The sequence below is a fragment of the Solanum pennellii genome, chromosome 8, assembly GCF_001406875.1.
Source record: "Solanum pennellii chromosome 8, SPENNV200".
Classification (NCBI taxonomy): domain Eukaryota; kingdom Viridiplantae; phylum Streptophyta; class Magnoliopsida; order Solanales; family Solanaceae; genus Solanum; species Solanum pennellii.
In genome coordinates, this window is record NC_028644.1 from 65,028,504 (window position 1) to 65,044,149 (window position 15,646).

Below are 15,646 nucleotides of genomic sequence, written 5' to 3' on the forward strand. Positions count from 1 at the left end.
TAGACGATATGACACCCCTAGCCTCCAAATCTTGGATCTGTCTCTGTTTAAGACCACAAAATTAAAAGACATTTTGGTATCTTCCACATATCTTTAGTTTAAAATCACAAGATTTAAAAAATTTATTTATCTTCTTAAACTCCGTATCAAATTAAAACGAGAGATATACATTGAAATGAAGTAATATTTTTAGCTGACCTGCCAAATGTGTTAACTTGCCCTTTTATTTTTGGGGTGTCAAATGCGAAGTGTTTTAACTAATTTTACATTTAGGAGCCTTAAATTTTTAACCTCATCCTACTAGTGAAGCCTTCAACAATGGAAAAAATATTCCAGGGGAAGAAAGAACAGTTAAAAATAGCCTATACAACAACTCTAAATACAAAGTATATTATTGCAATTATATTAAGTATAGGGGAAAAGAATTTTACACATTTTAAGTGTTTGTATGAGAAAAATATCTCCAAGTATGTTGGTGTGCTATTACTGTTGCTGCTGTTGCTGTAAGTGAATTAGCTTAAAGTATGCTCCATCTCTGTTCTCTATCAATGCAGAGTGAGTCCCTTGATCGACGATTTTCCCATCTTGTAAAACAGATATCTGATCTGCATCTTTTATGGTGGATAGTCGATGTGCCACGATGACAGTAGTCCTGTTTCGCATCAACCTGTCCAATGCTTGTTGAACTATACGCTCAGATTCCACGTCTAGAGCACTTGTAGCTTCATCTAATAGTAAGATTTCAGGGTTCTTTAGAACAGCTCGGGCAATGGCTACTCTTTGCTTCTGTCCACCGGACAATTGAACTCCTCGTTCCCCAACTTGGGTCGAGTAGCCATCAGGAAGAGCACTAATGAAACTATGTGCATTAGCAAGCTTAGCTGCTTGAATCACTTCTGCTTCAGATGCTCCCTCTTTTCCATAAAGGATGTTTTCATAGATTGTTGTGGCAAAGAGTGCTGGTTCTTGTTGGACCAGGCCAATGTGCTTTCTTAGAGAATTGAGCTTTAGTTTCCTGATGTCTTTGCCTGTATAAATTCACATCATCGATATGATTAAACTAAGCCATGATGAACGTTGGAGTGATTCTAGTTCGAAATAGTATAGGTACAAATTTAACTTACCATCAATGATCACTTTCCCAGATATAGGATCATAGAACCGTAAAATGAGAGCCAATACTGAGCTTTTACCAGAACCACTCTGCCCTACTATTGCCATACTCTTTCCCGCATGCACTCTCATATTGAAGTCTCTGAAAATGTGAACATCGGGTCTTGCAGGATAGCAGAACTCAACATCCTTAAACTCAATTGTTCCCTCAACCACAGTTAGCTCCTCCCCACTGTCGGTTACAATTTCTGTCTTCCGATCAAGTACTTCAAATACTGATGCTACCATCTGGTTTCCTTTTATAAGGTCTGGTGCCATAGCAAGGGTCTCTCCCATAGCCAAAGCAGTTACAATCAAAACCATAAACGATTTCATAACAGCTTTGAAGCTGGTTAGCTCCTTCCCCATCAAAACAGAACCATACCTATACAAGGTTTAGGAAAAATACATGTTAACCCTATTGCGAGCTCAAGTGAAAACCTTATTAGTACAAGACTGTAATCTAGTAAAATAAACAACTGTCATAATGTATGTGATTGGCTATCTACTTTGCTAAACTTTTGTTGTAACATTTTCCCCAGTGGATAGTTTGTAAAATAGTGAAAGAAGGTAGTAAATTTATCTAGTCTCAAAATCGTCATCATGTCATAGCATGTGAAGTACAAGTATGCCAAAGCACTTCATTGAACTGCAAGCTGCCTCCGTGACTCAAAGAATCTCAACAAAAAAGCAACAAGATGAACAATTTAGATAATTAAAAACTTGAGCAACATACCACAAGGCAAGGGCATAAGAGGAGAAGATGAAAAACTGAGAGACTCCATAAAGGATCCCGGCAGTCTGTCCCCTGCGAAATGAATGCTTTGCAGGTTCAACAAGTTCACGAGCATAGAGATCAGTTACCTTCTCCTCAGCACAAAATGCTGCAACAGTTCTGATGTTACTTACAGCCTCACCAGCAAACATGTTTGCTCTAAGATAGGCTTTGCTCAAGTCACCACCAAAGCCTGACATAAAGAGTTTCTGAAAGAAAGCAATATCTATTAAATAATGATATGGAAGATATATGGCAGATGCTGATTAAGGGAAAAGACTGAACCTCGCTGATGTGACCACTAACGATAAGTGGGTACATAGCCATGACAACAAGGGTGAGCCTCCAATTCAAGATGAATGCGATGATGAAGGAAGTGGCCACCAAACCCACATTCTGTAGGAGAATAGTAGAGCGATCAACCACTACAGTTCGCAATAGAGTAGCATCACTTTCCAATCGTGATGCAAGTGTAGAACTTGAGTTGTTCATCTCATCAAACCACCCTATTTCATTTCTTAGCATAGCTGCAACCACATCATGAAGAATGTTAGGGAACTTTTTATTTGAATAAGATGGACAAAAAGGACACATACTACGAAAACAGATACCAATGCAACATATCAACAAATGTAGGAAAGGTATAATTCATATTTATCTGAATCATTAATCCAGAAAAATATTATTTCTGGATTAATGATTCCACACAAATACGAATAGTAGCTTTCTTACATTTAGAAATCATTTATTGATACAAGTTAAGCTAATTGTCTGTTAAACGACTGATACTAAGAAAACAGAGATGAGCGAAAAGTTTCAGAAAAGAGTACAAAAGTCATCTTCTAAAATTAAATATGATGAATAGTATCAACGCAGTGAACCAAAGTCTTGCAATGCGAAAGTAATTATGCAATTAAAGCTCTACATATTTACACGATAAGCAATCTCTCATAAAGCAAACACATTGGTTTTTGTATGATTACCAGAGAACATCATTTCTCTCACGCGAAGAGTAAGTCGCTCCCCTATGATTCCAAAGCAAGTATGTGCAATGGCGTGAACGACGACGGTTAATACTGCACCAACACAAAACAGGAAACAAATCTTCTTCACTTCGTGGCGTGTAGTGTCCCAATCCATGTAATAAGACACAAGGGCCTGTGACACCCCTAAGGCAAAGAGTGGCATCTGAGCTCCAGCAATAAATGCACAGATAGTTCCAATAACTCCATAATGCCATTCAGGACGAATCATAGAATACAATCTCCCTGCGGAAACATTTGGTGACTTAACATCCTCTACATCACCAGCACCAATACCGCTAACAGATTTTTCAGAACGAAAGCTAGCTCCACGGCTTCGCGTTGTCGTTCGGGATAATTCACGGGAATACCGTATGCTGTAGAAAAAAGTTTTAAGCAAATTATGCATATAATGATAGAAAAATCAGTCTAATTGCTTATAAGCAGGAAATGACGCCTTTTATTATTTTTTTGAACTTTATACCCTCAGTTGCAGAAATTGTCAAAGTATCACTAGAACTAGCTGTCAAGTGCATGACAGTACTGAGCTGACTCCAACGGAACAATAAAGAGGATATACATCACACTCTGATATAGTAAGGAATACAACGCATCAGCAGGTAAATATTGTACCTATGAGGTCGTCCCATGGTTGGCTCTTGAGAAGGATGGAGATGTGACGAAGCTGCTTGTTGAAGTTGAACAAGTGATGCATAGGCACTATTAGGTTTTGAAATAAGCTCCTCGTGACTTCCAGTTTCTACTATCTTGCCATTGTTTACGACCGCTATTATATCAGCATTCCTAATGGTAGAAAGACGATGAGCAACAATTACAGTTGTTCTTCCCACCATCACACGATCAAGAGCATCTTGTACACTTTTTTCTGACTCAGCATCAAGTGCACTTGTAGCTTCATCTAATAGAAGAATTGATGGATTCTTCACTATAGCACGAGAAATTGCAATTCTTTGCTTCTGCCCCCCAGATAACTGAACCCCTCTTTCACCAACCTGTAAATGACGTGGCCTCAGATATCTATGATATATGTTATATTAAAGAAAATTTTCAGTCTTATGAGGCCTTTCTTGAATATTATTGTGAAAAGAGAAGAAGACAAAAACTCTAATTGAATTTTCTTGTTCTTTGAACAATATACAAGAGACCTCCTTCAATAGGAGTTTTGGGTTAAGTTACTTAATCCTAGGGACTTTTAATTATGTCATAATCATAGGAATATTCTGCACAATTTTCTTAATATTTTTTCACTGACATATTAATTAAGAATATTCAACACAATATTTTCAATAACTCTCTTGATTTTCAAGGCAAACATTTCAACTCGAGAGAGTGAAGCATCTTGAGTGTTTTTATTTTGAAATCATGAGATACTCATAAACCACAACAATAGTAAAAAATCGCCTAATACTGAACAGCTAACAGAAAGAAAAGCAACACAAGAATTCTTCTACTCAAATGATGCTGGTAATGGATAATGAAAGGATAGAGGGAATCTATGTATTATTTTTTACAGGATAAAAGATGGAATAAGTAATACATGAATAAGTAAACCCTCCGTAACTAATACATGCATAGAATGATATATAGATTTCTTCATAACTAATCTATGTATTACTAACACCTTCTAACCAACAACCAAACGACTCCAGGGTATAGTCAAATGGAAGTACTTAGCATGTAATAAATAAATACAAGCATCCACCAAATTCTCTTTGCTAAAGCGTGGCATCTCCTAGTGCATGTACAAATAGTTTATGAAGGACAGAATGTACCTGAGTTTCAAACCGATCGGGGAGGTTGTTGATGAAAGTCATTGCCTCGGAAAGTTTGGCCGCACGTGCAACATCTTCGAGGCTAGCATCACTTTTTCCATAGAGAATGTTCTCTCTAATGGTTGTAGCGAAAAGAGCGGGTTCTTGATTTACTAGCCCTATTTGCTGCCTCAGCCACTTCAAGTCCAGGTGCCTAATATCAAATCCATCCAATAATATCTGTCCCGAGAGCGGTTCATAGAAGCGTTCAATCAAAGATATAACTGTACTTTTCCCTGATCCACTTCCTCCCACAAGAGCTACAATCTTCCCTGATGGAATATCAAGAGAGAGCTTGTCAAATATCACCACATCGGGACGAGATGGATAGCTAAAACATACATCCTTAAATTGTATGTGTCCATCTACTTTGCTCAGCTTCTGACCACTCTTGGAGCTGGTTTTACTGATAGTATCTCGTTCAATCATATCAAAAATAGGATAGGCAGCTGACTTAGCCCTGAGGAATGCTGTAATATCTGGTGCTGCCTGACCCAGTGACCTGAGAAGCAGTTAAAGTTAAATTGAAGAGAAGATTGCATAAACAGAACAAAAGCTGGGCAGCTAGTGGAGCACCTACTTTATGACCATACAAAGTCTGAAGTCAAGATGTATGCAATGAAAAACTTTCCAAGTGACATTGAGGCACGAAATGACCTCTATAAACTAAGGAAAAAGTTTGACCAAGTATAGAAGTAACAAGTAACTTGATCAATAAGGATGAGACACGATGTCATAAACATCTGGTTTCTTCCTGACTTCATTAGAGCTGGCCTATAAAGGGTAACTTTATAAATTGCTCTAAAATCTGAAATCTAGAAAGGATTAATGGACGTAATATCTATTCTTTAACCAATAGAGATACATTGAAATAAGCAACTTCTTTAAACACAAATCAAGTCATTGAAATTTTCTGCATAACAAGACAGCAAGATTATGTTGTTTCAATTCAGTGCAACTGGTTGAGCCTAACAGGATAACCTGCCTTTTCAGCTAGTCAAAACTACACTTGGTGTTCTACACATCCAACAACTCCTAACGTTTGAAGCAATTGGACTAAGATCAACTAGTGTTTCTTGGTTTATTAACACAATAGCAGTATGAATAAGCATTGGCTTAACATAACAGCTCAATTCCATCAATAATCACTACACTGGCATGAAAGAGGTTATTCATTATATATCATATATGACTATGAGTAGTGATGAGATTCAGAGAAGCACTGGATTCTCAAGAACAGAGGGCACTAATCTCAGTTAATACTCGTAATAGTTTAATTGTTTAAGATTATGCTGTAAAAGCATTTCGAAATTGAGTATGAAAAGCAAAAACTTACAGGCCAGCAATGACAACATTGAGCATGGTGGTGAAAGAATCTCCTCCATTTGCAATGTTCTTGTGCACAACAATGCTAGTAAACCACACAAGCAATGACCAAGAAAGGAAAAGGACACAATGCAAGGTGCCCAAACCCAAGCCCTTGGCCAATCCAGCTTTTCTCCCATACTTATAAGTGTTCAACAAGGCACCTTTATACGATTTTACCGCATTCTCTTCTCCAGTAAATGCTTGCACTGTTCTAATATTAGCCACAACCTGAATATTGCAAAAGATCACTAAGCATAGAACAACAATTATGCGGATTAAAAAGTTAAATGGGGTACTTATCAATACTCATTAACATATGATCCTTTCTTGAATAAACTACTCTATTGTCCTAATTTATATGATACTCCTCCACTATCACTAATATATAATTTGTCAATCTAAATTAAGAGCAATTTTGTATCAAAGTATAACAGACAAGGTATATTTGGATCAAAAGTATAACGAGAATATATTTAAACTATTTATGATAGTGTTTGAGCCTTTTCCGTTCATAAATTTGGATGAGATACTAAGCAACTTAGTTGTACAGACTCTTTTGCCGCACCGAGTCAGATTCTCCAAAAATATGCGAATCTAACACGCACGATTGACATTTTTAAAAGAGTCCGAACAACATAGCTAAGCAAAGACTTTTGTCAAACAGTTGGAGTGCATACCTCTTCAGCAATCTCTCCAGCTTTAATATAGGATTTGCGGACTCGAGCAATGAGACCAATGGTAACATAGGCATAAATACCACCAGCAAGAGCGATCAAAGGCACAATTGAAAGCGTCACCAAACTGATCTGCCATACTCTTATGAACCCAATTGTAAAACCAGCTAAGAAACGGCTGATATAATGCAAGAAATTCCCTGCCTGCATCAACGCCAACCATTTCCACCACACTCATTAGCACACTCATAATTCACAAACATAATCCCCCATCAATGAACACTTTTTCTACTCAAAATTTTGAAAAAGTTTTGCAAGGCACAAAATCTCATGCATGTCCAATTGATCTATTGACTAAATTAACCATCGCTTTGTTTAGATTTCTAATTGATCATATTGACTAAATTAATCATCGATTATTCAAGTGGAGGTACCAGCATTTGTTTATACTAAAGTAATAAATGTTTTATTTCAAAATTAATAAATTTTGAGATTTGACAAAACAAAATAAATTAATTAAAAGACATTAATTAATTAAAAAATTATTTATCAACATTACTCTTTTACTTCTTTCTAAACTTTTTCTTTAAAATTAGGGGTCGTTATTAGAAATTTATATATATTAAACCGGAGCGAGTAACATAATCGTATAAATAAAAATAATAATAATAGGACCAACATATGACTCACATGGAGTTCTTTTCTTTTATTATATTATTGTTCCTCTTTTAGCATTGATGAGTATCACATTCATTTTTAAAAGACATAGTATTTTTGTTTCAAAAGATTAGTATTAAAATAAAATAAAAGGATTATTTTATCCTCACATTCTGCTTGGAAATCCAACTGGCACACAGAGATTAATAAAAAAGAAACTCTTCCCTTTTCCCGTCAGGTTCGAAACTTGTCCCGGCTAAATACGAAATCACACTATGAAGTCGCACATTAAAGGTAAAATGCTCTCTAATTAGAGTGATTTCGTATCCAAGGAGACTCGAGCCCAAGATCTCTCGATTAAGTATGAAGGAGAACCTACCACTAGGGGTGTTCGTGGTTTGGAAAAAGCTGATCCAAACTGAAAAATCAAACCAGACCAATTTAATTTGAATTCTGATTTGACCGATAGTATTTGGTTTGATTATGATTTTGTTCGAAAAAAATCGAAGAAATAACCGAATTGAATCGAACCAACAAGTCATATACATAAATTTTATTATTATGCATTCATAATATTTATATTCATAAACAATTTTAAAGATTTTATATATGTTTCATCAAAACTTATTTATAATTCACTTATGAAAAAAAATGTCCAAACTGAAAACATTTTTCTTATTGGTTTCATGTATATGAGTGTATTGAAATTCCTTGTGAGACTGAAAATGTCATTGTCTCTTCCTTCTAGTGCCAAAATAGTTTTGAAGTTTTATTCGGTAAATTCAATGATAGATAGTTTTATAATGACATTCATTCTAATAATTTTTTTCATTTTAATGGATTGTTGTCACTTTTTTCACGTGTTGAATGAATTTTTATTTTATTTTTATATATGGTTAATAACCGAATAATCGAACCAAATCAAATCAAAACCACAAATAAAAAAATCGATAAACGTACATTATATTCAATTTGATTTGATTTTAATCATTTTAAAACCGATCAAATTAATATTTAATTTTAATTTTGACCAATAACCGATCCAAACCAACCCATGAACATCCCCTACTTACCACCCTTATATCTGTCAGTAACTCCAACAATTTTAATTTTGATCTAAGAAAATAAAATGAAACAAATCCAAAAAATTAATAAATGCCACCAAATAGCATTAACTCTTTTTTTCCAGATTAGCTGCAGAGAGTTAAAGCCTTTTCCTCTACTTCAAAACCTATGGCCCAAATTTCCCCTTCAATGACTAACATGATGTAATCTTGAAGCCCCCAACTACTTTGTTTTTAGTCGGTGAATCAGCAAAAAAAAAAATAGTTGATAGTAGAGATCATAAATCGTTTCAATAAAATTAGTGGTCTAAAGCTAAATATTAATAAGAGGCCTATTATAAAACGATGATAAGTGAGAATACCTTCTCAGAAATAGCATCCTGAACAATAATAATATCACTGGTAATTGCAGCAATGACTTCTCCAGTAGATGCTTCAGTGTCAAAAAGACTTATATCTTGATTCAACATAGACTTTAAGTATGCCATTCTTATTTTTGCTGCTTGTCTTTCTCCACTATGCATCCAACATGCCACCTCTTTTTTTTTTTTAATAAAAAAAAAGTAATATTAATTAGGAATTTTAATATATACATTAAATCATGACGAAAAAAAAATAAAATATATATAATTGTTGGGCAATAAACTCAAACCTATCCATGATGCAAATAATATCACCACGCTTAGGTACACAAAATCCAATGAATACTGCAAATAAACAATCGAAAATTAACATAAGTTCATCACACAATATAATGATAAAACATTGATTAATCCATTATATTTTCAGTTAGTTTAATATAATGTAGCAAGTAATTTCCTTAATCTACTTATTTTAAGGTTATTATATGCTCCACTTCATGTGAACAATTAATTAGTTACATGCAATAAAATTATCCCTTAGGCTAGTAACTTTGGGTACCTAATTAATTGGATCTTTATTTTTGCATCCTCAAAAAAAAAAAAATTAACTATGAAAATCCATACTTAATTTGTAATTAAATAGTCCATAGTTAACAAAATCTATTTTTATAATCTATTTGCTAGAGTTAGCACGGTAGTGACTTTCTGAGATAGTAATAATTTTTAGTTGAATAGCCATTATGAGAAATCAGAGTTAATTTCTTATAGTGTCACTCAACCATTTTTTTAAATTTAACGATTATTAGTTGAATGACTATGGAAGAGATATTTAGATATGTTACCTTGGCAATTTTGTGAGAAGTTTGAGCAGGAAAAAGGTAAGCAAGGCCAGCAATATTAATCATTTTGCCAAAGAAAATGAAGAAAACAGGTACAGAAGCACCATGTAAACAAGCACCAATAGATCCCAAAAACATCAACAAATAATCATAGGAATCAGCAAAAGAGAAAAGCTTCAATAATGAAACTTTTTTATGAGTCTTTTTTTTCCTTTCTTCTTCTTCTTCATTGTTTTTCTGATTCATTTTTGAAATTTTGCTGCTGTCAACAGATAATGCATGACTTTGTTGTTGGCTCATTTTTTTTGTTTTCAACTAGACTTTATGAGCAATAAAAGAAACATAAGTTTTCCTTCTTATAAAAGAGAAGTAATGAGGGGGGTGGGAAGAAAGTTGTGGTAATTAAGTTGATCAAGGTAAATGTACTAAGACAAAAAGTTTTTTAAAAAATAAATTTTGTTATCTTAAACTAAGTATAAATAGATTGCATCTTTTTCTTGTGGTTTTAAATATATTGTGTACGTATCTGAGTTTAACAAAAAAATAAATTTTTTTTTTTTTTTGAAACAGAATTGAAAAAAGCTAAGATAAGAATAAATTGATAAATTAAACTCTATTTTTTATTTTTTAATGAATATGAAATAAGCTAAAACAACACATATTCTCAGACCGCTAAAGTAATGAGACTAGAGAGAAAGTCAAGGCAAAGGAATGAGCAAAAACAGTTGAAAAAATTAAATTATACAACAACCCGCCACCATGGTTGATTGGTTGCCAAAAGACTCAACCTCTATCCGACTATTTTATGTCACATTTTCCTTTTTTAACTTATTGCAAAAGATTTTTTTTTTTATTAATTATTTTGTTTTATCAAACAAATAATTTAGTGTCAAATGAAAAAAACTTCCGTAAATATTTTTCGATTGAATGTAATCATATAAATATTAATTGTACTCTCTCCATATGTTATCTTTTATTAGTCCTTTATTCGAAAATATTCACTGGTTCATTTTTAATAATATTACTCTTTTATCATTAAGTAACTAATAAAAGTGTCAAAGTTGATAAATAAAGGACTAATAAAAAAATGTGAGGAAAAATAATTACATTTTAGTATATATATATATATAGTGGAGTTGACATAGAGTTGAATGTCTGTAAGTCTGTAACAAAGTATAATTCAAGTGAAAAAATTGGTGTTGGCGCAGGCATGAGGACCTTGATGTGTTTCTATGTAATAATTAATATATATATATATATATGTACTAAATCATGTGGAAGCATTAAACACCTCTTCTATCTATCTTGGTTGGCATATATTAATGAATAGTATGACACTTCAAACTCCTTTTAATAATGTATGATATGTGTGTTTCTAAGTGTCCTTTGGAAGGGTCTTGTGGCGGAGTTAAGATTTTTATACGAAGATTTTAGAAATAAACGTAAAATAATGAAATTGAAACTAAAAAATAAATAATAAAATGTTAACACAAGGATTTAAACTTTTGACATGAAACTTAACTTCAAGGAGACTTGTCAGCGCTGTAAGTTTCTCGTTGTTATTAAGACGGTTCAAAATATTTATATTTAAGAATACTTACGCAATATAATTTTTTATTGAAAGGATTTGAGCGAATCCTTGAAACCCACGTGGATGCTCTTATGGCTTACCAAAGCATGCGTTTATACATTTATAAAATAACAACAATAGTGATAGATAAAGTTAAAACAATTATGTTTATTTCATTTAGGTATGGATTAGTGATATATTATAAAATAAATTCAATAAGTTAGGAGTCTTTTTAACAATGAAATAGCTCAAAATTATCAATAAATTTAGTAATTAATTTTATATTTTCTTATAGTAGATGTAGATGTATATGAGAAAAGTTCCATACTGCCTCCGAAATATTTTACTTGAGTGGTCATTGAAACACAATAAATACATAAGTTATTAATTAAGTTATTTTCGTTTTTATTTTTATTCTTATTTAGTAGAAGTAGATTAATTTCTTTATCTTTAATATTGTGCAATAAATGACATGATAGAAAACTTTAGTTTTGTACTTTTAAATTGATAATTGTTTAGGGAACATTTAACGTTTTAGAAATACAACAATGTTTATTACTTAGACGAGTATCGCACTCGTTTGATTTGAAGATAAATTATATTCCTATTACTTATTTGGAAATTATTTAATTTATTGCATTAATAAAATACCTACATTGCAACATTTGTTTAAAAAATTAAAATTGTGTTTATTTATTCTTTATAAAAACGACAATTAATCTAAAAGAGTCGGTTCTAATTAAAAAGTTATTGTTACGTGGCGAAAGGGAGTTCAGAGAGTTGACCTCCATTCACTTTGTTTATTATTTCAAAGAGAAAGTATTTAACAAAATTATTAGTTTCATTCCTAAATTATAGATATTAGTGTGAGACTTTTAAGAAAAAGTCAAAAAGAAAAGTTAAAAATACTTTTAAACTTAGCGCATATCGAGATATATTTAAGTTTAATTAAATAAATAAATGTGTTTAAGACTGACAATAATTTAGAAATAAAATTAATAATTCACGTTAAATTTACTATATTTTCAGTAAGTTAAAAGAGTAGTTAATTGTTGCATGTGAGAAGTTGTAATCAACACCAAAACTGAATACAGTTGAGAGTTAGAAGAAGGATTTTGGTACGTATGAGTATAAACATAATACGTATACGGTATACGTATATGAGTTGACGATGAAGACGATAATAATGAATTAAGGCGTTGGTGGTTGAACTTTGTTCTTACTTGTAATAAATATTTAAAAGGAACAATTAAGTTTTGCCTTCATTATTCCTTCACCTCTTATTTTATACTTCCACGATCAATATCTGTTATAACCTAATAATGAGATTGTTTCATTCTTGATTTAAATTTTAAATTTGATCTTAAGTATAATTCACGTTCAGAATGGGTAATGCATAGTGGCTGAACCCCCTTCCCGGACAATTATATTAGCGTTAAAATAATTTTTTCAAAAACATATAGTAGATATAGAACCCTCTTCGATTACTTCGTGTGTCTAGTTCTTCAGATTATGAATTTCTTATTAAAAATTCTGACTCTACCACTAATTCTACGGTACAGAATTCAAATCTAATTAAAACTCTAATACGAGCACCAAACATTGAATAAAAAGTAATTTTAAAAAAATCTTAAAGATTTCTTCTTCTCAAAGTAAATATTACTTTAGTAAAGAAAAAATAAAACTAAAATTAGTGTATTTTTTCAATTTATTGTATCTGAGAATTATATTATTTAACAGTACTTCATTCTCAAGAAATATCTAATAAAAAAGGGTAACTAACTAATATATTATATTTTCCATTTAATATATTATTTTTTAATGGGGTTAAAATAAGCTAAAATAATACTTATTTTCTTAATAGGGTAGAAATAAGCTAAAATGATACTTACTTTAGAATGAAAGAAATTTGTAATTCCTCTTTATTAACTATTTACTTTATTCAATATGTCATGAACTTCTCATAATTTAGGTGTTTATAGTCTTTAAAAATAGTAAAGCATGAAAAGTTTAACTAACCATCTAAAATTTCTATAGAACATATACTTTGGGATAATTATTTTAAAAAATTAAGATAAATAATTTGAGACGGTAAAAGAGTATCAAATTTTAAATAGCACTTCTATTTTTTTTTAATAATTAAATCTTTGTTGGTCTTATCCTAGTCCTAATTTTCAACATGTCAATTCTCAAAAGTCAAAACGATGAGGAAATACGCTGTCTCTTTTGTATTCATCTCATTTTTATATATCGCGTCATATATGCACCTAAAAATAACAGTGGAACATTTTATTTTATTTTTTGCATTTTATGGAAAAACTATAGATATTAAATATTACAATTTTTTTCTTATTTCTCTCCAATAAATTTCATTTTATTAAAGAATAAGACCAAGTTAATCTTACTTTAAGAATAGTTCATACTCTCTCAATTCCTTTTTACTTGTCCACTTTTAAATTAACACACCTATTAAGAAAAATAATTAATGACATAGTAAGTTTACTATTTTATCCCTATTAATGATGAAGTAGATGAAAAGTTCTACATTTTTCAAAGTATTTGATCATTTAATTGAAAATATAATAGATAAAAAAATTGTCTTTAAAATAAAAAAATAGACAAGTAATTCAGTACAAATAGAGTAATAAAGTAAATTAAAACAAAGATAGTTAATTTTGATCTACATCTTAAATATGAATAAATATTTTTATTCTTTTTATTCTTACTTCTCTCTAATAAGATTATTATATTATTAATTTATAATTTAAATAATTAATTAAAGATATTGAAGAATTACTTGGCAGATTTTTCAAGCATTAAATATTTAGACAAAGGAATGGAAATTCTCATTTTCCGAAAAAGACGAAACGCTGCCATTTATAAGCTTTTATTTATTCCCTTTGGTCATTTTCAAATGACCTTTTAGCTTTTTTAAAAATAAGTAATCATTTTTGTTTGCACTTGTAAAGGTGTGAATCTTAATTATTAAGATTTAATTTATTAAGTATATTTAATTTTTAGGATTGAATTTGAATCATTCAAATTCAGCCCATTAAGGGCCCGTTTCAATGGGCTTAATAAAAGCAGTTTTAAAAAAGTACTTTTGAAAGTGCTGAAACTTATTTTTAAAATAAGCAGTTATGCGTTTGGATAAAAGTGCTGAAGTTAAAAAAAAAGTTGTTGATGTGTTTGGCAAATAAGTGCTGATAAACAACTTTTTAAATCAAAATGTCTGAAATGCCCTTAAAAGCTGTTAACATAATAAAAGTTAATTAATTTATATTTTACAGCCATAAATAATTATATTTTGCTATCATTCAAATATTTCTTTTTCATCACAAATTATTTATAAGAGAAATATAAACTTATTTGTAGATTTTAAAGATATATAATTTGAATAGATCAAAGAACGATTGAAGATTTATTTTAGTTTCATCCATAGGTAATAATAATTGTCTATCATTCACATATTTTTTTATTATCACAAATTATTTATAAGAGGAATATAAATTTTATTTTTCAACATATTATCGACATCAATCGAGAGAAAAGGAAGAAAGCTAATAAAAAGATGATCGAAAAAACTTACTTCAAGGTTTATCTTCACTTCAAATTGGAAGAACAGGAAGAAGTTCAGCAGTTATGCCAAACGTGAAAAGGGAAAAATGGAAGAAAGAGATGTTAGGGTTATGTGGGTAATTTGGGGATTGTATATAAATACTCCAAATCATGCTTATTAAAATTTTTAAAACTGTTTTTTATCAAAAGTGATATATTTTGAAATGAAACTTTTAAGATATTCTATTAATTTATTGTTAATTTCACATGCACATTCAGGTATTGAAAACAAATGATATTAATTATTTAGTATTTAAATTTAGAGACCATATCTTAATATTCAGATGTGTATTCAGATCAAAACACCTGAATCTTAATGCAAATCTTAATATTTAGATATGTATTTAGATTCAGACCTCTTAATTTTAATGAAAACAAATGAGGCCTTATTATTCCTATAATAAACTGTGTGTGGTTTTCTAAGAGATCTTTCAATTATTCTTCTAAAAGATAAAAGGGCAATCAATTCAAATAATTTCTTTAAGTAATTAATCAATCAATTGAATTTCTAAATGGATATGCTACATTAAAGCTGTCAATATTGGCTAGCCTACCCCATCCAGGCTGATCCATACAGGCTTTGACATTTTACGGGTCAGGCCGGGCTAGCCCATTTTTGGTGTGGGTCAGAAAATGATCGGCACAAACCACAAGTACGTGAGCTACAGGCTTGCCGGGTCAGACCACTTTTTAAAATTATATATATATATATA

General features: G+C 31.2%; 1 protein-coding gene across 1 annotated transcript; it reads right to left on the reverse strand.

Moving 5' to 3' along the window:
• Window positions 1-206: 206 nt before the first annotated feature.
• Window positions 207-10,098, reverse strand: LOC107028785 (ABC transporter B family member 2-like). Its single transcript, XM_015229982.2, has 12 exons — window positions 9,749-10,098; window positions 9,197-9,251; window positions 8,907-9,082; window positions 6,827-7,027; window positions 6,118-6,377; window positions 4,743-5,283; window positions 3,583-3,962; window positions 2,911-3,326; window positions 2,213-2,454; window positions 1,889-2,136; window positions 1,125-1,537; window positions 207-1,028 (listed from the first exon to the last, which is right to left on the reverse strand). The coding sequence occupies exons 1-12, from the start codon at window positions 10,043-10,045 to the stop codon at window positions 484-486; spliced, it is 3,774 nt and encodes a 1,257-aa protein (XP_015085468.1). The 5' UTR covers window positions 10,046-10,098; the 3' UTR covers window positions 207-483.
• Window positions 10,099-15,646: the final 5,548 nt, after the last annotated feature.